At 38.6% G+C, this 24052-nt stretch overlaps 2 protein-coding genes across 5 annotated transcripts in view; both read left to right on the top strand.

The window, feature by feature from the left end:
• Nucleotides 1-1293: 1293 nt before the first annotated feature.
• Nucleotides 1294-8238, top strand: samm50 (SAMM50 sorting and assembly machinery component). The gene is made up of 15 exons (XM_017690376.1): nucleotides 1294-1462; nucleotides 2729-2839; nucleotides 2920-3021; nucleotides 3135-3222; nucleotides 3298-3404; nucleotides 3663-3793; nucleotides 4487-4574; nucleotides 5272-5400; nucleotides 5920-5991; nucleotides 6098-6184; nucleotides 6293-6363; nucleotides 6710-6777; nucleotides 7226-7372; nucleotides 7545-7686; nucleotides 7921-8238. Exons 1-15 carry the CDS (start codon nucleotides 1442-1444, stop codon nucleotides 7964-7966), a joined length of 1410 nt encoding a protein of 469 aa, XP_017545865.1. The 5' UTR covers nucleotides 1294-1441; the 3' UTR covers nucleotides 7967-8238.
• Nucleotides 8239-9644: 1406 nt separating this feature from the next.
• cacna2d4b (calcium channel, voltage-dependent, alpha 2/delta subunit 4b) overlaps nucleotides 9645-24052 on the top strand; it is a 51354-nt gene continuing 36946 nt past the window's right edge. For 2 of the 4 annotated variants that reach the window (XM_017690380.2, XM_017690377.2), the window contains exons 1-8: nucleotides 10239-10393; nucleotides 15141-15222; nucleotides 17788-17904; nucleotides 18168-18227; nucleotides 18490-18652; nucleotides 18754-18885; nucleotides 20091-20151; nucleotides 20871-21021. In XM_017690380.2, coding sequence (XP_017545869.1) covers nucleotides 10239-10393; nucleotides 15141-15222; nucleotides 17788-17904; nucleotides 18168-18227; nucleotides 18490-18652; nucleotides 18754-18885; nucleotides 20091-20151; nucleotides 20871-21021 — 921 coding nt within the window. Of the gene's footprint in view, nucleotides 10394-15140; nucleotides 15223-17787; nucleotides 17905-18167; nucleotides 18228-18489; nucleotides 18653-18753; nucleotides 18886-20090; nucleotides 20152-20870; nucleotides 21022-24052 lie in introns of all 4 variants that reach the window. The other 2 variants (XM_017690378.2, XM_037540556.1) reach the window with 2 other exon arrangements.

Raw genomic sequence — 24052 nt, 5'->3', positions numbered from 1 at the left:
AGTAAAGGATACTTAAAATACTTCATTTTAAGAGCGAGCTCCTTGTGACCCCTGCTCTGCTATTTTTTTTTCCTAGAAAGTTTGTTCTTTCTAAGTTGATTGTACTGTTTCTGATAACTGTGAAAATCAATAAAAACTTAATTTACAAAAAAACAAAAAAAAACTTAATTTTAAAGTTGGTTTGTGTCACTTATTTCCATGTGTGGCAATTACATACTAATGAAGATTAGTATTTAGCACAGTTGACACAAATTATAAAAAAAAAAGAAAAAAAATATCGACTGGACGATCTGTTTAAATGTTTCATTCTTGGGTAAGTTTCCAGAAAAAAAGTAGGAGCTGGTCATATAGTACATTTTGTAGTAGTTTGGACAGCGTACGATGAAGTTTAAAGAAAAGGCAACTTTACTAAGTTGTAACACATGACTCTGAACTATTATTGTGAACTTCCCGGTCCCTGTGAGAAATAAATAAATAAATATATATATAGATAAGTAAATATGGCATGAATTGATCTTTTGAACACATGGCCTTATTGATATATTTATATAGTATAATGAACACTTTAAAAGCTTTTAGAACGACATAATATCTTCACTGGTATAAAGCCTGTGCATTTTGGCTTCATCTCTGTGCAGTGCCAGACTTAGCCACTTTAATTAAAGGGCCCATACGTTCAGGAAAAAAACATTTTTTCTTTCTTTTTTAAATAAAAACTTCGATGTTGTATTTGAACATTTTTAAAAGTGTGCTGTCCACTTTTCGGTCCATACGGTCCAAAACTAAGGTGCACAGACAGCCCACTTTGAATTCATTGTTTATGTGACGTCAAGAGTACAATATAGCACTTATAGAGTACCTATAGCAGCTTCGCCCCGCCCATTCAAGCAAAAGTTAAAAGGAATGCGCTGCATTTTGAATGAGGCTGTACAGGGCAGCCAATCAGAACAGAGAGCCTTTACCTACACCCGTCCTAAAGGCACAGCAACAGAACAGCTGCTTCACTTCTAAAGGATTAAAATAGATCAGAAATCACAGCTGTTCTGGTACATAAAACCACATGTTATAAGTGGACCTTAAGGGAAAAATTTAATACGAGAAAAACGTAGGATGTGGGCCCTTTAAAAATGCGACACAAGTGTTTTTTATGGACAGCTATTGTTTAAATGCTTAAGAAAATAACTAGGAGTACGAAAGAAACAAGGAAAGAAAGAAAAATATAAACAAAGAAGGAAATAAACAAATAAATAAAAAGAAAGAAGGAAGTTAGGGTTATGACGTCCGCTTAGCTCGTCACATGGGGGAGGAGTTGATGGGTGTCATGGCGGCCTCCTGGTGAATGTTTGAGGTGTTAGCCGACGGAGCCGCAAAAACGTCTCCAAACAACATTTATTAGTCCACGAAGTTTTAGGGACGTCTGAATGTAACAGTGCTTTTAGACATGGGGACCGTGCACGCCAGAGTAAGTGAGGGTGTTTTTCCGTACTTACTGGAGAAAACAAAGCGATGACCTCTGAACAGTTAATGTGGCTGAGCAGGGCCAGCGCTGCGCTCCGGCTCGGGCTCGGGCTCGGGCTCGGGCTGGGGCTGCCGCTCGGGCTGGGGCTGCCGCTCGGTCTCCTGCTCGGGCTGGGGCTGCCGATCGGGCTCGCGCTCGGGCTGTTACTGACAGAGCAGGCTGGAGGCTTTATTACACATGTGTGGGTCAGAGAGTCAGGGGCTGTGTGTAAATATTCAGGACGTTGATTTATATTATTAGAATTTTCCAGTTTCACTTTAAATGGTGCTGCAGTTACTTTCTGGCGCCTGAGGGGAAAATCGAACAAGAAGCTGTGAAAAAATAAATTCTGTAAATTCTCTATGTTCAGATAGGGCATGAGTGCCCGTGCTGCGCTGTAATGAGCTGTAATTACTCTGTTGTTTACTGCAGGTCTAGTAAGATAGGACTTTGGTATCAGTGCGCGCGGATGAATACAGCGAGCGTTACCTCGGCTTAATTGGACTGAATTAGACATGATAACGTAACTTAATGTGACGTAACGTCCCTAGTAAATCTAATGCTCCTCCCTTTATTCAGATCCATGTACTTGAGCAAAGCTTAGATACACTTGCATGTTTCAAGTGTTAGAGTATTTTATCTAATACTGTTTTTCGTTTGTTCTTAAAAGTTCAGTAAAATCGAAATGTTAAGGCAGCCAGTTTAACTTAAAATTTAAATTAAAATTTATTTCAATTAAAAATCATGTTTACAGTGTTTTTTTTTTTTTAACAATGTATTCAAGAACATTTATGAAGAATGAAAGCTGCCTTGTATGTAGTTCCTCATTCATTTTTGGGTTTAAATTCATTCTGTCCTCTTGCTCGTTCACCTGATCTCTCATGTTTGGAACATTTGGAGTTATTTTAATTTAGACCAATAGAAAAAAAATAGAAGAATATCACCTAACAAACTTTACGTCTTATAGTAATAGATGATGGATGTGCTAGAGTTTCCACTGCAGTTCCACAAGAAATATAGGTCTAGTATTTGAGGAGTTTGTGTTTGTTTTAAACGGATGATTTTGTACTCTTACTCAAGTTGTTATTTGGAAGCTTCTTGTGCTTCTGCTTGAGTCATTATTTCATTGAGGATGGTTTTATGCCAGACTGTGCTACGTCTGCTGTTTGTTAACATTATGAGAGCAGGAATTGCGTCCTTCTCACAAAACGCTACAATCTTCTCCTTTAGAGTTTAGACCCTCTACCTATGCAAGGACCTGAACTGGGGGTGCAAGCAGATGACCTGGACCTGGTGGAACCAGATCACGAGCCTCAGCAAGAAGTTCTTGAAAACAAAGATGTGAGACTGGTTTATTTTCTACTGAAGCAACAATGTTTTATTTTTTTGTGTGTCAGCAATAATTGAATCCTGTTGTTCAGGTTGTAGTCCAACATGTGCATATAGATGGCCTTGGAAGAACAAAAGAGGACATCTTGACATATGAAATTGCAGATGTTTTCCGAGCCAAGAACTTGATTGATGTGAGTATTGTGTATTCGTTATGGGAACACTGTGATTACAGCTGATTGAAGAGGTCTTTTAATGGTTTGGGGACCCACAAGAAAGAGTTGATATTGTTGCTTCTTCATTACAGGTGATGAAAAAGTCCCATGATGCCAGACAGAGACTTCTGCGTCTAGGAATATTTAGACAAGTGGAAGTTGTCATCGATACTGCTGAAGGTACGTTATTTTGACAGGCAGTGCTTATTTGCTGGTAGTGTCAAAAGTTTGACATGTTGTATGACATGACCATAGGGGCAGATGCAATGCCCAATGGACTGGATGTAACATTCGAGGTCAAGGAGCTCAGAAGAATGACTGGAAGCTACAACACCATGGTTGGAAACAATGAGGGAAGCATGGTGAGTTATGAAGGTGTTTCTGACTAAATGTACAGGCACAGAATAGAAAAAAACTCTGTGACATTCAGATGTTTATTTTGCTTTTCTCCTTATCATAGATGTAATTATAGTAGTAGTGTTTTAGAATACTAACTATTAATAAGATCTTCATGTCTTCAATTTTATGTATGGAGAATATTCATAGTTAGGAGAAACCTGTCAATAAAATAAAGTCATTATAGGAACTGAAACATGGCTGTTTTTCTAATCTGATTTCAGGTGCTGGGATTGAAACTGCCTAATATTTTTGGCCGTGCTGAAAAACTCACCTTTCAGTTCTCCTACGGTACCAAGGAAACATCCTATGGCCTCTCCTTCTTTAAGCCCCAGCCTGGACACTTTGAGCGCAAGTATGCTTAGTGGCCCCATCATTGCATTAAAGGGGATTTCCACCATTGTTTTTAAATGTTTTCATAAATAAGGAGTTAAAATGTAAACAAAGTCATTCAGGGTTGTTTGATGAGAAATGCTCCGTTCTAGAGCAACTTACTGACTCACAGTAGTGGTGTTAGCTACCACACATCTGACAAGTTAATGCCTTTAAAGGCTGCCCCATGAAATGTTATTACATAAACTGGTTATGATTACACTGCCTGATGCCTGTGACATTGCTTTACAGTAGCACTAGAATAAGATTTTGGCCAAAAACAATTTTTAAGTCCATTCATGGCAGACAAGTACCTGCAGGATGTTGTAAGGTAAAATACCCATTTTGGGGATTTACTACTATTTTACTATTATCAGCATTACATATAAAAGTTCATAAGACATGTTTATTGATTGTTTTGGATAGTACATTAAATGGCTATATTTGTGCTGTGGACATCACAAGTCCTGCTCCCTATTACCGCCATTGTAAATTAAAACATCTGAGTCAGTAAGTTTCTCAACAATGTATCATTTGTTTACATTTCAATAACTGAGTTATGCAGAAAACTTGAAAAATTAAATGTTTTGTTATTTTCAGTCTTTCATTTTAAGCATTAAAAACTATTTAGTGTGCTAAACTGCCTGTTTGCTGCTAACACTCAGATTTGTTGTAGTTTCTCCGTCAATATATACAAAGTCACAGGCCAGTTCCCATGGAGTTCACTGAGGGAGACTGACAGAGGAATCTCCACAGAGTTCAGTGTAAGGCTCTCTTCTCTCACTAGCTAAGTTTTAATCCAGTTGTTTATGTGAATTTTCAACATATTCATATAAAAGGTTCAACAGAAAAAAATGTCCAGAATTCATAGCATGTATGCTTACTTTAGATTTTTTGCAGATGAAAATGTTTAAAATTACTGTACAAAAGTTTTTGCTAAATTCATAATGAAAGCCGAAATAGAATGCAGTCATGTGAGTGAACAGGTATGTCTGTTTTTGTCTGGCTGTAGCTTCAAAAACATGACAGACAGCAGGTACCAGTGGACCGGCAAAGAAATTAAATGTATCTTATTATAGAAAAAACACAACACAGATATTAGATGGTCAACAGACATAAGTTGATTAATAGACATTTCCTGAGCTATTGTGTTTGTCAACACATGTAATTTTTGCACCCTTATGATGAAAAATGCAGACATAAAGAGAAGTTTTCTTGTAGATAACCAATGGAAAATCAACTTATTTTGAATATTTTGTGACATTTTATTTATTCAGTTCAGATGTAATCATCATTGGATGTAAACCTGTCAGAATGACGAAGTACTTGTTTTCTTGCCATTGTTTATCTCTGTGTGTAACGTGAAGGTTAAGAGAATTCCATTGAACATATGCTTAATATGTTCATTTTTCTGTCACATCAAACAATATATTTAAATGCTAATCTGTTCTGTTCTGGCAGTTCCCAATCTGGAGAACGAACCACACGCTGAAGTGGGAGGGTGTGTGGAGAGAGCTGGGCTGTTTGGCACGCACTGCCTCCTTTGCCGTCAGAGAGGAGAGCGGCCATTCACTCAAATCATCTCTCTCAGTAAGTCTGTCTGTGCAATACTGACAGATTATTTTAGTGATTCTTTTACTAAATAATTTGAAACATTTGCACAACATGAATCAGTTGTTTAAATCGATAGGAGACTTATGCTTATTCACATGATTGAACACTTTCCTAAATTATACTGACAAATTCTCACTTAAAGTTTTCTGTCTGTTCATTTCAATGCTTTATACAAAAGAAAGGACAGATGTGATCAGTAGGGATGCACCGATGAATTACTGTGGCTGATTCTGACATCTTCATGGTTTTTATTGGACCTTTTATTTTATGTGAAACTCACACTATATAGGGTAAATAGACACAGGAAACACACTAGCAAATTTCTAGTACTTTGTATAAGCTAAATGTGCAACATAAGCAACATTATTTGCTCTTTAATGGGCCAAACTGGCATTTATATTGTAAAGTATCTTTTCATAGTTACTTCAGAGAATTCTTTACTGATGGTAAAATCCTGAAATAGAGGTTCTCACCCTGTAAATCTTCCCCCTTCAGCATGCAATGGTCATTGATACACGCAACTCTCCAATCCTCCCCAAGAAAGGTGCCTTACTAAAAATCAATCAGGTGTGTATTTTTACTGATACTCTGCTGGTCGGGTGTATTTTGTGAAAAGTAAATTGAATCGGAAAGATTTTGTGCTTGTGTTAAAGCAGTTGTTGTGGCATTGTAGGAGTTGGCAGGCTACACAGGTGGAGATGCTAGCTTCCTGAAGGAGGACTTTGAGATTCAACTCAACAAGCGTCTCTTCTGGGACTCGGTGAGAAACAACAGCGCAGTTTCAATTTGAGCTCTCTGTTGGGTTGTTGGGTTTTAGACTGGTTTGGTGAATATGTTTAAAAGCTGGCTTGTTTTCTCGTCCTTGTAGGTTCTCTCTGCCTCTCTATGGGGTGGTATGCTGCTGGCCATCGGAGACAAACCAACATCCATTTGTGACAGGTTAGTGCAGGGGTATTCAATTCTGATCCTGGAGGACCAGTTTGGTGACTTCCCTTACTCAAAGACACCTGTTTCAGCTCATCTGTTAATTTCCAGGTTTAGTGGGTGTGTCTGAGTAGAGTAATTATCACCAATCTATGCTGGACACTGGCCCTCCAGGACGATTGCTGAAAGGATGTTCATCCAATGCATGTCATTTTCTCAATGAGAAGAGTGAAATTGGTTCGTGTCAAACAAACGGCTAAAGTCACTTGTTCAAATGACCTCATGATCTGCATGTTTGTTTAAAAAAATTAATAAAAATGAATAGTGCTTCAAAGTAGTAACATTGTTTGAATGTGGACAGGTTTTATCTGGGTGGTCCCACAAGTGTGAGGGGGTTCAGCATGTACAGCATTGGACCACAGAGTGAAGGTGAGAAATCTTTAGTTTCAGTTGATTTTGTCGCTTTTCTAAGTGAAATTAAGTAAACACATCCTGGACACACGTCTAGACATTTTTAAAGCATGTATTTTCTGAATTTAACATATTGTGGGAAAGAAACATAAAATGTTGCTTCTGCAAAAGTCATGGGACAGTTTATAATGGGACATTTTTATGTTAAATGCAGCAATTAAATAGAAATCGCACACTAAAATGTGCAGAAAAGTGACATTTAAGTGTGTTCTCTGTAAAGGATTTGTTCAAATTAAATTTAAACAGACTTGACATTAAAAACATTACTCACATTCTCAGTTTACAAAATCTACAATATCAGTCAGCATTTTAGCACAAACACATTTTGTCATCTTGTCAGCAGTTGGTTTCATGTGTGGTTTATAAGTTGGGAAAAATGACCCTGTTGTCCCACTCCTCATGGCAGGTGATTACCTAGGTGGAGAAGCATATTGGGCTGGTGGGCTCCACCTGTACACCCCTCTACCCTTCAGGCCAGGCCGAGGAGGCTTTGGGGACCTCTTCAGGACACACTTCTTTCTCAATGCCGGAAACCTGTGTAACCTCAACTATGGTGAGTCCTGGATTAAAAAAAAAAAAACAAAACCATTGGGTAACATTTTTGTTTTCCTGGTAATCAAGTTATGCTTCTTTACTTCCTTTTGCAATGTAAGCAGTAGCTATGCTTCTAAAGTGCAGAAGTTTTATGTGTTGGATATTTCACAATAGCTGTTGTTCCTGAGTAGGTGAGGGGCCGCGAGCCCACCTGAGCAAGCTGGCAGAGTGTATCCGCTGGTCGTATGGAGCAGGCATTGTGCTGCGTCTGGGGAACATTGCTCGGCTGGAGCTCAACTATTGCATTCCCATGGGTGTCCAGAGTGGAGACAGGTACACACTCACCTGTCAGACTTAATGCTCCTCCATCAGGGTGTGTTTAACATAAACTGAGATCCAGTCAAGCAAGTTTGACTTGGAAATGTTCTTTTATTTCAGTGTTACGAAACTGAGCAGTAGTGATGACCCAGTCACATAGTCTAATGTGAAGGAATAGTTAAAGACATGAAGCTCAAAAAGATATTCTTGTATAATGTATAATATTACATATGCTTTTGTTCTTTATAGGATATGTGATGGAGTGCAGTTTGGAGCAGGCATTCGCTTCCTGTAACCTCCTGAGGACATTAGCATGTCAACTTTGGACAAATTAAGGCTTTTTACATGTGGATAAAACATGCTCAAACTCCAGCTCAGACAGCAATTATGCTTCAGTAGTTGTGTTGGCAACAGACAGATGCGTTGAAAGGACAATAGGCTACCAGCAAAAAACATCTGAGATTGATCAAAGCATGGTTACCTATGGTAAAGTACCCATCAGTGCTCTTACGTCATATTTATTTGTCTAAACAGCAAAAGCTTCAATAAATCTCCTGTCCCTTTATAGTCATGTCATTTGATTTGTATTCCTCTCAGTATTTCCACTCCACTGTGGAGCACAAAATGTTTATTGTCTGCATAAATTGTGTTTGTCTGCTGCATAATTTCATCTCCAGGCTGCCTGTCTGCTCCAGTGAAGTGATGGAATATTGAACATCTGCACCTGACCTGCATTCCCACACACCTGCTCACAGTAGCGTTCAGTTCTCAGTTTGAACAGCAGGTGTCTCTTTATTGCTTGTTTTCTTTCTATTTGGGCTTTCTTCCATTTCCTTTCCATGTATAAAGTCAAAGACCACTGAATGTAATATAACTAAAGTGCCAAAATGCAGGACATAATCAAAAATAGCAAGGGTTTCGGTTCCAATACACATTTATTCTGTATTTTAAGAGAGAAAAGGTCTGTGTTTTTCCTCCTCCCCATCTTAATCAACATTTTTCGATATTAATAGCCATATCCACTAAAGAATTAATCAGTTACTCCTAATTACCAGATTCTCTTGTTTTCATTTTATCAGTATTTTCTAGAACATAGTGGCCTTGCTAGGTTGGTGTGTGTGTGGTGTGTGCAAAGAACATGGCCTTTTCACCCATGCCACAGAGGCCAGCTGTCTTAACATGGAATTCATGACGAAGAGGTTTACATCTTTTCCTTTGCACCTTTAACATTTCTGACACTGCTTGATAGGCCAAACCCTCACCTGCTCAATTCAGTTCCATTTAATACAAGAGGCATTGTATCAAAGCAGCTTTCCAGACCCTAGGTTGAGGGTGACAGCCTTAGGGGCATGAGATAGAAACATTCAGGGGAACTAATTCTTCTCCAGTTTTATTTTTTTCTTCATTTTAGTCTGATTGTCCTCTTTCTTATGTAAGGGTGGACTCTGACTTTTGCACAGTCCCATATGCAAGATGTCAGGTATGAGAACATGGTGGAAATGTATGAGAGGAAGGCAAGAAACATGTTTTCTCTGCTCTGGTACATCTGAATCATTTACTCAACAAATAAACTCTCTTCTTGAGTCTCGGGCTATCTGTGAAGCTTTACATTACAATAGTAATTAGTTTAGGCCCTGGGTTGATGCTTCAGATGTTTCCTGACTTTTCCACTCATCATCTGACAATACCATTCACCAGCAGCTCAGCCTCTCCCCTTAACAGAGCACAAAGTTGTTCATTCCTGTCAGTGGCATGACCATTATGTGCCCACTAGATGTCCTTGTCCCTCAGCAAAAGCCACTTCTTGAGGCCCTCCTGTTCACTTTGCAGTGATTGGATGGACAAAGCCCTGCCTCCAGAACCCACTGTTAATCCTCTTAGGGCTGACAACTCTCTAACTCGCCCAATCGGCTGCCTCTCCCCCGCTGTACCCCCTCCCTCCTAGTGCCCTCCTACCCTCCCCCAGCCTGTGAACTCGCTGTGTGAGGAGAGTGTAATCCAAGTGGATTACGCTGCAAAGCGGCGGATTGAGTGCTTTGGCAGCAAGTCCCTGTAGCTACCTTGTCAAAACTGTTCAGTGGCTTTTCTGCACGTGGATGCTATAGCTGTTCTTATTTTGCTGTAAGTATGAAGCACCACATTCTCACATGGCTGCCAGACCACAGGAGGATTTGATCACCTGCAAGTCAAAAGTGCTTCACCATAACTGGAAAATATAATTTCTTTTTCACTTGTGAAATTTACAAATCAGTGGAAAAAGATGAACCGTTAGAGATTGGATTATCTGGATTATTGCATTTTTGGCTTTTTTTTTTTGGTTTCCGTTAATCACCATGAAGAAACAGGATTTTATGAAGAAAAGGATTGAATTGGGTCAAACCTGTCAGCCTGCAAACATGCATTTGACCAGTGGACCTATGAGCTGGAGCCAACAGCGCAGTAGGTGATCGAACTGAGAGAAGTGTCAAAATCTTGGTGAGATCAACATGAACAAGTGTGAATTTTGGGGTGAGAGTGATTCTTCAGTGAAGTTAGTGGAGCTGTGAGCTCCACTGGACTGCTAGTGGATGGCAGTGCTGCAGAGGGCACAGATGTGCTTCACTGGGACGGCTGCCGGCACTGTCCGGCACAGGACCGGGCCTACATGGGTCACTCTCTTCGTGCTTTACTCAGGCTGGCTCTGCCTCTTGACTAAGGCCCAGATGAAAATCCCACCAGAAACGTAAGATGCACCAGATGCAGCATAATTCATTTGAACCAGAACATGGTGAGAGTGAGAAATCTGATTTCCTAGAAAAAATGCTGAACGCAAACGAGGTCACATTCATTCCTCAAACAATTTTGTGTGTGTGTGTGAGTGTGTGTACACACACTCACACTCACATTTGATATCATTGGATGATACTAAATACAATGCATTTCCTAAAACATTTGGATGCAAAAGTGACGTACGTTAACGCATCCTCTACAGATTTGAACATTTTAGCCGTTTATTTGCTGAATTTAACATCAAGCATAAAATGGCCTGGGCAAGTGTGCCAAATGTGTCATTTTTTGTCTTTTTCCTGATAAACACAGCAAATAAATAGAAATATTTATATAGAGAGGTGTCATATATATAGAGTTATATATAGAGAACTTTTCTCCACACAAAATATGTAACTTGACTGGGGGGTGTTCAAACTTTTGCACAGGGCCGCATACCAACAGTATATAAACTCCTCCCAAACTGAAACTCTCCCAGCTGCTCCAACAACTCCAAAAGCAATGAGTCTCCAGGATTATTTGGGGTTTATATTTACACCAGTTCATTTCCATGCAGTCTGGCATTAGAGAATACGCAGTGGCAGGGAAGCGGTTTGTGCAGTTGTTGGGCTCTCTTTGGTAATTCCCTCATCGAAAGAGTTTCTCTGTAAAATCCATTTCTCATGAGACTGTGACATCATTCAGCAAATGAAGGGGAAAAAAGAATCAGGCCATTTGACAGACGGCAGTTTTAGACCCTGCATGCAGCAGGCAAAATGCTCTAGGCTTGTGATGTAAGGCAATATTAATCATCAAATGATTATTCATCAGTTGATTATAATTTGTTTGTATAAGCTGAGGAGGAGCATGGCATTATTATCAAATTCAGAGATTCTAGCAGGTTCTACTTTACATTTGCCATGTTGCATGGCAGGGGTTTTGTTAGCTCCCTGGATTGCTTGCTAAACATATCCTGTATGATATCAATGTCTGTAGATGGTGTTGTCCAGGCTCCACCCATGATGCCATGCAGGATGTTGCCCTGGTTAATATTATGCTGGAGAGGAGCCAGATACTCAAGACTGCACACAGATGGTCATATGGTTAGCCACATGGACACAGGAACTTCATGCTAACACGCTTCGTGCCTTCATTCCTTCCTTTAATAATAGTTCTCTCATTTATACTCTGAAATTTTGTTACTCTCATTTCATTCCTTAGAACCATATGAACCAAAGCTGTTTATTTAGAGTGATTTGACTGGAGTAAAACACAAGTTTGTCCAAAATCTCTGAAAATTTTACTGCGCCATGCTGAATTTGATTGGTCTAAAAGAAAGACGATTGCGAAAGATTAAGATCATTCTAGATCATTCTGTTCAATCATTTTGTTTTTGCCAGTGTTTTTCTATCCTGGTCTGAGTCTTCTGGGTCTTTGTCAGCTTAATGGTGTCACAATCCAATCTGCTGCCAAGCCACACAAATACATCCCCAGATACCTCCAAAATCCCAGGCGCTGTCAGGTCAGAGGCAGCTCTTGGTTCTTGCTTGGGTCAGTGCTAACTAGCTTACCTGCTCAAGAAGTCTGAGTGTTTTCTTTCGGATAGCTGTGACCATGTTTTCTTCATGTCCGCTTGTGTGGCTCCATGATCTCGTAGATGCTGTGTACATCTCTTTGCTGAGTCTTTCCGAGTTCACAGAGATGCCCATTTTATTACCTTGTATGTACACTCACACATTGGCCATATTAGCAGGTACACCTACCAAACAGGCACACTTTGCAGGTTTACCAGCCCCCTCGACGATGTAAAGGGACTTCCACTTTCAAGGTAGTCGCAGGGCGTTAATTAAATACACAAAGTTTTAAGGTATCTTCCAATTCTCTAGCTTCTTGTTCGAATTTTCCCATTCCACCTTAAATAGTGCTGCATTTCCGTCCTCGCGCCTTAAGAATCCAACTTCAGCGGCACCATTTAAGGTGGAACGGATTTGTTGAATAGGAAGCCAACAGCTCGCCAAGTATACCGACCAAGCGAGTCCTTCTGCAAGAAAAAAAACAGCTGAACTTTTATTTAGCTGTTTCCATTGTGTGATAATCTCTTAATATGTCTTGCTTTAGTCCTTCAGTCAAATGGACAGGCTCTTGAACTGTGGCTGTGTGGAGAGTTTTAATTGTGGTTCACAGGTTGTGATATGGTGACTTCTAGCCTAGCAGGCTATTACCTTAATCACTAGACGTTGAACATCGTTACTTCCTGTAGTGCAGTTTGTTCTGTCATTGCTCTTAATTTCTATCAATTAATTCATATTTTATTACTTTTTTTAACGTAACAGTTACGATGTCAGTTTCCCTTCAGTCTTGTATTGAAACTGATTCCTCGGTTTTGTCATATTAAAGAGGGCTCGCCAGTACAATCAGCGTGTAATTGTCATTTCCCCAGGTTTCATAATGAAACGTTTTGTTTAAAAGGCATAAATTGGCATCTGTTGTGGTTTGATCTGGTGGCCGCAGAAAAAAAATTGCTTTTTTAAAGGGCCCATATATACATTTATTTTGTATTTTTCCCCTTGAGGGCCAGTAATAACATTTGTGTGGTCTTATGTACCAAAACAATCAGAATTCATTTTTAAACGACCATTTTCCAACCTCTCTGTATCCCTTAGAACAGAGGTGTGGAACTCAACCACTAAAAGGGCCATATTAAAAAATCTAAGCAAATCCGTGGGCCAGCGGTGTTTTTATTTCATTTTATTCATTTCTACTTTTTGCCATGACCCCAACTGGCCATATTTAACATATGCCAAAACTGCAACACTACAATAGGAACTAATTACTTAAACTATAAAAATAATCTCAAATAAAAATAAATTGTTTAATATAAAACAATAGGCCACGTCAAAGACAGATAACTCTTAAACTGTTAAAGTCGCCTGGTATCTTTTCTCTTTCGGTAACCACTGGCATTATGTTGCAGCGCATGCTGGGGACTGTAGTGCAGATTAGGGTGAAATAGGCTAATAATAATAATAGAAAATTTAAATAATTTCACAGGCCTGGGGGTTTATGTTTGACACATGGGCCTTAGAATGAAAAAAGCTGTTTTAGTCTGTGTGTCTGTAACACTAACATATGTAAAAGACCTGTGTTCAGATTGACTGCCCTGTGTTGCGCCTCATTCAAGCAGTCCTGGCTGAAACACTCCTTATATCTTCAGCGTGAATGAGCGGATCAGAATGTGTTTTGTTTTTGTGGCTTACTTTCCACAAGAGACAGTATGGACTGGGGAGGCAACGGTACGTTTTGAAACAGTAACATTATTTACATACTACATCAAACTATTGAAATTCAGTTTTCCATAATATGGGCCCTTTAATTTTGTCAGATCTGCATCAGCCATATCTAAAAATGTGGTGCTTGTTTAAAAACAGTAGATGTTAATAAATGCTATTAAAATGAAATACGTACTAACTAATCAGAATTCATGGCCAGACCTCAGCCACTAAACAAGTTATCTGAAATGTCAAACAACATGGAAATGTCTCGAAGTGCAGGTCAATGATAGCTAGTAAAATGGCCAGGGTTCTGATGATGCGGTCCTTGTTCTTTAAGTGAAATTAATGGCTGGGGATGATATGGGGGGGGGGCATAGGCAGAGTGTGGTGTACACAGTGGGTACAAAACCCAATAATGTCACTGTGCCTGATACACTTGTACCAGCTCCACTCTTACTGCCCAGACCAACAATATCTGGTCAGCAGATGAGCACAGTAGAGTGGGCTGATAAACTGTGCAGGAACAGATGGGCAACTGTCAATAACTGTAAACCTGCAATGTACATCTATATGATATGTGTTTCTGATAAAGTGGCCAGTGAATGTAGGTACAAGGTAGGTGTACCTAATAAACAGACACAGTATATTTCTATGCAAAACTGTGGTGCTTGCATCTGTGTTTAAATCAAGACAGCAGGCAGGGAGTCGTTTTGTTAATCATAATAGTTTTATACCGGATACTTTACATAGCAGAGACTTTATATAACTTAAAGCTGACATGATTTAGCTGAGCTGTGTGCATCCCCAGTCAAAAAAGGAGATGCTCCAATTGGCTCAAAGGCAATGTCATTTAGTCATGCAACCCTGTGTCTTTTTCTTAGAGTACTGCATTTTAATATTACGCCTCAATAGTAAACAGAGTTGCCTATGCTGTAGTGATCATGAACAAAGGTTGGATGTGCAGTTGCATCGAGGGTAGAAATATCACTGTCCAGGCTCAGATTGCAATGTGGACACAGATTTGGCCTGCCATCCACACTAACCAGGCATGTTGTCCACTAGTCACTTGTTGAGCTGAGATGATAGACATATTGGAATGAAATGGGAAGCAAGATTATATAATCCAAACGTATACTCCGCTAGTGTTTTGCATAATAAGCAAATTTCCTGCCGTCTCCCAGACATGGACCTCATTTTCTTGTTGTAAGAACTTGTTGGGGAACTTTTGATGTTGGAGAGCTTTTTAAACAGCCAGTGTTTGAGCCCCATTCCCTAAGAATAGTACTGGGTAATTTTTTTTCTGTTTGCAGCAGTTTAGGCCTTGAATAAGATTAGGTAGAATAGATTGAAAACTATCAGTATATCTGCAGCAGACATGCAAGTGGTTAAATCAATGTTTTCATAATGTCACAAGAATGAGCGCTTTATGTCCATTGATTTTTTCCTCCTCAGGGTTCAAAAATGGGCCAGCAGCCTTTCAGAGCAGTTGAATGCAGTTGCTTCAAAATATTCAGGAGCTGCACTACTACAGAAGGTAAACAGATCATCTCTTCAGGTCATGCCACTGCATGGCCTGCATTTCTAGTACAACCCGAATAGACAGCAGATGTGCTCTCTTACTTAGATCTTTATGTAACAAAGCCATGCAGATTTTTAACATGATAAGCCGTTGACTTTCAGTTGAAGTGAGACATGAGTGTACAGCTGGGCCCTAACCCAGAAATCCACAAATGCCTTATTTAAAACTATGTGCACCCTTTGCCACATTAACTCAGTTCACATGCGATTACTCTGTTATGGAGCAAGATATGAGCAGGTGTCGTCACAGTCTATCATTTGATTTTAATTTTAACCCTTAGAAGTTAAAAACATCATTGGTAGTAACAAAAGTGCGGAATTTGATATTATATTTTATTCACAGCTCATTGAAATTTGTCAAAAGAGTGTTTTCTAAACCTTTTTTTGGATTTGAATTTGATGAAACATCAGGAAAGAAAAACAACATTTACATTTTTGTCATGTTTCAGCCTTTTTATGTCATCAAAATAAAGAGAAAAAACCCTTAATACAAAACATAAATTAAATGTATTAAAAAAAATACAAGTAACTTTTAGTATTGATATCCAATGAGTCAACGAACACTTTACTGACTCTTAATGGTATTTCTGACGTAAGTCACCTGAGCACACTGAAAATATGTGTTTTTTAATTCAATGTTTATATTAAAATTTTAAAGCAAACAGCAGCCATAACTCTAGATTCTAATAGTTAAAATTTTAATTCATGCATTATATAATTTATCTGTTATAATTATGCATCACATTAGCTGCTGTTATAAGGGCATGCTTTATTAGAAATTATACACTCATCCTTCGAAATCCTTTTACCTCCAGGCTTGAAAATCATTTAGTTTCAGATTATGAAGTCCAAGGCCAGTCGTCTGACATTAAAGCTTCTCTTCAAACTGTCCACCCTTTAAGCCAGTGTATTGGTTTAAAATGCCTCTGCCCTAAATCAGTTTAGTACTAGTTCAGCGCTGGCTCTGTTCAGAAGGACTTTATGGGTCGTTTAATTGTGGGAGTGGTTTGGGATCCTCTGCTGACACACAGTGGCAACACTAACAGGATCTACCTAATGCTCTGGTTTAGTGCTTAGTGCTCTTTGCCGTAATGCTCATGAGGATTTGGTAAACCTAAGCTTGTTTTAGAGCATGGTTTCTAAAGTCTACATTTATTTGATAATATTATCATCTTTCCGCCTCCACAATCTCCATCCTTCAATAACATACCACAATACATTAGTATAATCATTTCGGCAACAGTTTTCATGGGCATTAGTTTCCAATGTAGAATTCATGAGCTAGTGTTCTTACAGCATCCACAAACTGGCTAGATAAGATGGGGCATGCATTTTATGCATGGGGCTAGGCTCAGACTCACATACATTGGCAGCACATCATCACTGTCATAACAAAACCTCTTATGTTTGAACTTTAGAGGAGAAAGAAAGGCCAATCTTAACATGAAACAATGCAAAATGGCTCCATTTGAAGAGACCTGCGGCCCCTGGAGAGTTTAGCTTCAGAAAGCAAAAGTCTGGCCAGGAAGGAAAGCCAGGCCGGACTTTTACTTTCTGAATCTAATCCCGTCCACCTCTGCAAGTTCACAGGAGATTGTGGGAGATAATGCTGAGGTTTCTGGCTGCTTGTTTAATTCCTATCCATGATACAATTAATCCACAGATTAAGTCAGTCAGATTGAGAGTATCTGAGATTTCATCCAGCGCTTTTAGTCTCACTGAGGAAACAGTTGGAACAAAGTCTTTCTACTGACATCCAGCCCTTCTGTTGTGTTTGTATGCACAACCTCGCCTTGGGTAAAATTCCAGGCCTTTATTAATGACCTTTATTACTGTATATGCATGTATGTAACCAGTTTAAACCTTGCTGTTGTAAACATGCTTAAAATGAATAATACTATTGTGGGTCTGTCACAATTATTACATAATCACATAATCATTATTATTTGCGATGATTGCAATAAACTGAGAAGCTGACTGCGATCATTTTCCACAGTCCATTAAATTTCATGTCATGTTATGCCACAACAAGCAAAATGTGAATCGGCCACTCTGAGTTGAGGCAAATAAACAAGTTAGGGAAAGCAGTAAATGCATTTAGACTGTAATTGGTTTTCTACTGTGCTTAGAGGACAATGTCAGTAATCTCTGTTTAGTGTTAGCTGTGTAGCTAATCGTAGCATTTGTAGCAGGTATGCTAGCAGTTTTTTTACTTAAATTTTCACTCTTAAGATATAACATGTAAGATTTGCTTGGATGTACACATAATTACGTGTAACTGGACATTTGTCTGAGCGTGTGACTATGTGCACAACAGTGCAGTATATCATTTTAATACTACAGCACCACACTACAGTGTTAAATACTCAGCTACAATGCAAGACTTCTAGTAAGCTAATTTGGCCACTTTAGCTGTATACTTTAAATGTTGCATACAACGAACAAGAAAAGTCAATTAAATCATTAATCACAGTTCTGTCTATGCTCTAGTACTGTCTAACAGTTCTGTTGATTCAACCAGAAACTCAAAGATGTGGAGCCCATTATCCGGATAGAAGACGTCGATGGAACTTCCTTAGTCCAGGAGTTTTCAGATGAAATTGAGAAAATGCTGGGAAGCAAAATGAAGTCTGTTAAGGTGAGTAAATCCCCTGTGGATAGCTGGCGGCAGTTTTATCAAATGATTTAATAATGATATGTTATCTCAATCGATATATTAAGAATGATGCACTGTTAAGCAAAGTCAGGCTTGAGTTTGGTTTGCAGTGATGTTTTGGGTATGTATGTGTATATATCTATATATAGGCATGTATATGCATATATAAGTTAATATATTCAAAGTTAAATTATCTGCACCATCTCGTTAATTAATGGAGCTCTCCTCATGTGATCTCTCTCCAGCGGCTGGCAGACACAGCAGAGGATGCAGATTTATATCACGAGTTTAATGCAACTTTAGAGGTGAGGATCACTGTGTTCTTTAGGTTTTTTAAACACACATTTTCACATTGTAATTCAGTGGCATGACTGAATGAACTTGTATCACTAAAGCATTTTTATAATGCATCTTAAACTTTAAATAAAAACATTAACTTGATTTGATGTACACATATTCATATTTCATTGAGTCTGAAATAGTTACCTGGAATATAATATAGTTGTTGAATGTAATATATTTACGGAAAGTGTCTCATTGCTTGATGTTTTTTTTCACTTCTCACAGTTTGACTACTTCAACTCCATGCTTATAAACACGATGGACGAGGAAGGCAATTACATTGAACTAGGTGGTGAATTTCCTCTGGAAGAAAATGAGCATTTTAACAAACTCTCAGTCAACACGCTGATGAGTGACATCCAAGTCCCAACCAATGTGTACAACAAAGGTGACGCCTTGCTAACTCACAGCTCACAGCTACTATTATTGCTTGTTTTATACGTCACATAGAAAGACATTACCACTCTGTCTCTGTCTATATGTGTTTAGATCCAGATATTCTGAATGGGGTTTACATGTCCGAGGCTCTGAATGATGTGTTTATCAGTAACTTCCAAAAGGACCCCACACTCACCTGGCAGTACTTTGGCAGCTCCACTGGTTTCTTCAGACTCTATCCAGGTACAGTGAGAAAACAACATGGTCACACTTGTATTGGTTCTCCGTTTCAGCCACTGCAAAACCTTTACCACTGCTTACCAAACCTAATTCATGATAATTACTATTAATGCTGTAGACTTGTTACTGCACTCAACATTTTATATATGTATATATATATCCACATTTACCTTGTACTATCCATATTCATTTTATCAGATATGCACAGAGGTGGGCAGTACTACTGCTTGCATTAAGTCAGCTTAAGTCAAATTTTTATGGATTTATACTTGTTCTACTTATACATTTGTGAGGAAAGTAATCTATGTTTTTCTTAGAAGTTTTATTTGAATACCGCTTTTATGTTCAATTTCATTCTCCTACACTGGTGACAACATTTGTACCATTTTGCTGTTGGTCACAGCTTTGAGTTTTCAGGTTTATTTTAGACCAAAAGTGCATTGAAAAGAGAGGAGTAGAGTCTAACGAACTTTAGTTCTTCTGTTGATAGATACTGGATGTACTATGAAGTTACACTGCAGTTCTATAAGTTACTCAGACTGTAATTAGTTTTTTGGCCTAGTGCTTTTGTTCTTCTACTCAATACGATTTTAGGAAAGGTACGTTCACTTTATTTCACAGAAGTAATAAATCTTTTACGTGAAATCTCTTTGTACATTTACGCTTACTGACTGTAGCCCTGATAGTGTTAGTGTTTTTAAATACTGTGTGAGTGTTTATTTAAAGACAAAATACGGTATTTTTTACTTCTAAAATGAAATATTTTAATTTTTATTTAATTTTCATTATATTATTTTAGATTTAGAATCCACAGAACATAAATATATGATTAAAAACATGGAAAAAGAAAGACAAAATAAAATTATAATACAGATTTTTTTTCTAAAAATAAATAATTATGAAAAAAGCTCAGGAAAAATCTTAAATATAAATGATTTCTGCTGCTACAATTCTTGGTTTTTACATTTTCATGAGTACTATTTTTATTTTATACTTTATTTTAAATGTTACTTTCTTATATTTTAAGATTTTTTAGTTTTTTGTTTCTTCTCTTATGCTAACCTTTGTACCTTCCTCGTGGTGTTAAGCACTATGAGCTGCGTTTTAATATATAAAATATGTTATATAAATAAAAGGTATTATTGTTAATATTGTTATGTTTAACACATCCTTTTTAAGAGTGCAATATCTTTATTCTACACCATTAGGTATCAAGTGGACTCCAGACTCAAATGGAGTGGTTGCCTTTGACTGTAGGAACAGAAACTGGTGAGACGTTCTTTGCTGATTCTGCACTGTACTTAGCAAAGCCTTGAGAGTACTTGGTATGAGGCTGCCCATTCTGTGCCTGCCCAGGGTGGCAATGGCAGATTAGCCGTGTGGATAGCACCCAAAATGTCTGCTACTTGTAGCGGGTAGGAACACAGCCAATGAGGCCCTGATCCCACTCAAAGACTTTAATCCTGTCCTTAAGTGGTTAGCAGCTCAATAGCCAGGTCAGTGGGACTCACATGGGCACCATATGTGACTGTTTATACAGCTGTACCTAATATCCATGAAGCTGGTTTAACAAGTCACATTACTCTACTGGGAAAGTTCTAATGCAGGTCACATGATCCTAATAGAAGGGTTTTAATGCAGGTCACATGGCTGTACTGGGATATTTACCTGCACCATGCAAGCTGTGCTCAAAGATGAATGAACCATTTATTTTTTTTCTCTTCTCATTCAGAAATGATTCAGTAATTCAGAATCGGAGTAGCATTCTGGATGAGATGTCACATCGTATGATGCATTGTATTACAGAGTAAGGATGACAGCAGAGATTATATAACGGCCCATTTGCAAACTGTTGTAGTTTACCTTGCCTCAGCTAGTTTACTGCATGAGCGAACATGCTTCAGAAATAGTGTGGCCAAAGTTTTAGGATGTGTATGAGACTGTTGCTCTGCGCAACCACTGTGAGATTTGGCTCCTTACCGCCTCAGGTACATCCAGGCTGCCACCTCTCCAAAGGACATCATCATAGTGGTGGATGTCAGTGGCAGCATGAAGGGGCTCAAACTGACCATTGCCAAGCACACCATCAACACCATCCTGGACACTCTCGGGGAAAATGACTTCGTCAATATTATTGCAGTAAGAGGCCTTTAGTTGGTTCACTTTCCCACAGTTTGAAGAGTGATGATTTTTGTGACCTCGTAAAGCAATAGTTTGGCAAAAATCAAATTTAGCCAATTTACCATTACCCTAGATGTTGTCAATCAGTCAAGATATGTTTGGAGTCCAAATTTTGCTTCCTTAGGTTAGAACTGGTTTCTCTGATGCTAGATATTGATCATATCTATTGTGAGGACTTTTTGATTAGTGATACATGTATTTAGTTTTATCTGTCTGTAAATGCTGACCCTTTGTGTCTTAAAAAATGTTGCATTATTACTTAGAGTGTGGTTGATGAATTCTCACTACATTTTTGTTTGTTATTAATATAAATCTTAATGATGTTGAGTTTTTAATGCAGTCTTTTAATGAGCATTGCTCTATGTTATTGGACAAATTGGCACTGTTAAAGGCCAGCACTAGAGCTATGTCCACTAAGTCTCCATGGATGATGGACGATGCCCACTGCCAGAGACAGAGGTGTCACAGGGCTGGAAGATTATGGAAAGCCACTGGGCTAAAAGCACGTCGCCTATACCCTCTGTGATTTTCTTTTAATGCGTTAGTAAAGGAAGCCTGGTCTGCTTATTTTGCTAACTTAATTTCTTCTTTTAAAAGAAATCCTAAGATTTTATTTGATACCATAAATAATATTGTTTCACATTCTCGCTGTACATGTTACCTTGTTATTTTCATAATGTTTGTTATAAGTTTCTTACTGTCTTTGATGATTTGGTAATGGCTATTAGGTCTAGTATTCCGCATATGACTTACCTATCGAATATTTAGCCCCCCTGTATCTCATTAAGATATAATGGACTTGATTAGGAAAATTAAGCCATTTTCTAGCCCTCTGGATGTAGTACCATCTTCCCTATTTTTAAAAGTTTTACCAATTACTGACCCTGTAGTATTAGTTATTATTAATTCTTCAGTGTCCCTTTTTTTGAGCATGCTATTATCCAGCCGTTAATTAAAAGACCCAAATGTAATCCCAACTATAGGCCTATAATTAAACTCCCATTTTTGTCAGAAATCTTAGAGAAGGTGGTGGCCAAGCAACTCACTACTGCATTGTAGAGACACAATATTAAGTTTCAGTCTGGGTTTGAGAAACAATGCTGCTCTTTTAAGGTTTTCAAGTGATAGCTTAATGTCCACTTATGTGATTGTTCTGTGGTAGTGCTACATTAGCTCTGCATTTGATACAGTAGACCATTATGATGTGTTTAAGAGGTTACGAGACTGATTTACATCTTATCCCACTGGGAGGAGTTTCATGCTGACTGTTGGAGATTTTGTGTCTGATTCCTTTCCTCTATCCAGTGGTGTCTCACAGGATTCAGTTTTGGGGCCTTTGTTATTCTCTTTCTCTGATGATATCCAGCTCGACATTTCATTCAAACCTAGTGAGGTTCACAGATTATTTTGTGTCTTAGACTGCCTAAATGTTATCAAGGACTGGACAGTGGACAGTTTTTGATAGCTCAAAGTGGATAGGACAGAGGTTTTGATTGTAGCTCCAGAAAAGGTCATGCCCATGATTAAACAAAGTCATGGGCTTCTCTCCTCTGCCACCCACTCCAACAAATTTAAGGGTTATATTTAATCAATCCTTGTCATTGGACACCCATGTTAAGCTGCTGACCAGGTCTTGTTTTTTCCACTTAAGAAATTAGACAACTGTGTAAAAAAGAGCTGTAAGTATGTAGTTTCAAATGCAGAGCTAGACATGCTTATACATGCCTTAAGTTCATCCTGTATTGACTATTGTAATGCTCTTTTGTCCACACTTAGTATGATGTTGTTGTCAGAATAAAACCGTTTATCTCCAAAATGACAACTTTATGGGAGAGGGACAAAATATATTTTACTTTTAATGTAAGTTCATTTATGTTTGTCCATTCATCATGAAATATACACAGAATGTAAAGGGAAACATATTCAAATTATTTTTAAAACTGAACAACAACAAAAATAGAGATACAAGGTTTTGTTCAGACAGCAGCAAGGTCTTCACTTAATCATCTGCAGGTATTTTAGCATTCTGCCACAAGACTGCTTACTAGGTCTAACAGAAGGTTAGGTTGTTAATATATCTTCCCTGGCTTCCTGTTGCGTATAGAGTTCAAAATTCTTACTCTTAGCTGTAGAGCACTGCAAGGTCAAGCTCCTGCGTATGTGGCTGATCTACTTCAACCTCATTCATCAGCTTGTTTTCTTGGCCAAATAAGCTACGTTTACTGTCTATTCCACGTACAGTGTGTCCCCCACTGTTGCAAATACTGATCCTAGATCAGCGCTACCACTAGTTCACAGTAAGTCATACTGGATCTTAAACCACTTTGTAAAGTCTGCGCAACCTTAAGGAAGACCTGGATGCAGGTTGAGCAGAGATTTGATGATATAATTCTACACAAATTATTTTGACTATGGTGGCATGGTGGGTTGCGCTGTCGCCTCACAGCAAGCAGGGCCTGGGTTCGATTCCCTGGCCAGACGACCAGGATCCTTTCTGTGTGGAATTTGCATGTTCTCCCTGTCTGTGTGGGTGTCCTCCCACGGTCCAAAGACATGCAGTCAGGCCAGTTGGACATGCTATATTGCCATAGGTGTGAATGTGTATGTCTGTCTCTCTGCCCTGCGATGGACTGGTGACCTGTCCAGGGTGCATCCTGCCTTCTGCCCAATGACCGCTGGGATAGGCTCTAGCAACCCTGAGGGAGAAGCGGCTTAGTAAGTGTGTGTGTGTGTGTGTGTGTGTGTGTGTGTGTGTGTGTGTGTGTGTGTGTGTGTGTGTGTGTGTGTATTTTGAATATTTGGCTGATTGTTCAGTTCAAGTGTTTGTTAGAGTTCTAAACTAAAGAACTACGAAGTTAAATTTGGACTTCAAACATGGGATATGTGGAAAATAATATTTTCACTGAAAAATCTTAAGAGGGCTCAAATTATGGAAAACCAAATTTTCCCTTGCTTTCTTGAAATAAACACGTTTGATGTACGACGTACA

The sequence above is a fragment of the Pygocentrus nattereri genome, chromosome 8, assembly GCF_015220715.1.
Source record: "Pygocentrus nattereri isolate fPygNat1 chromosome 8, fPygNat1.pri, whole genome shotgun sequence".
In the NCBI taxonomy this organism is placed as follows: Eukaryota; Metazoa; Chordata; class Actinopteri; order Characiformes; family Serrasalmidae; genus Pygocentrus; species Pygocentrus nattereri.
This window is presented reverse-complemented; position numbering and strand designations above follow the sequence as displayed.

What these genes read in the sequence shown, in the direction of transcription:
- samm50 (XM_017690376.1), top strand. Translation starts at nt 1,442, where the DNA reads ATGGGGACCGTGCACGCCAGA. An exon ending in TGGGGACCGTGCACGCCAGA is followed by an intron (nt 1,463 to 2,728) that starts GTAAGTGAGGGT and finishes CTTCTCCTTTAG; the next exon opens with AGTTTAGACCCTCTACCTAT. An exon ending in CCAACATCCATTTGTGACAG is followed by an intron (nt 6,364 to 6,709) that starts GTTAGTGCAGGG and finishes GAATGTGGACAG; the next exon opens with GTTTTATCTGGGTGGTCCCA.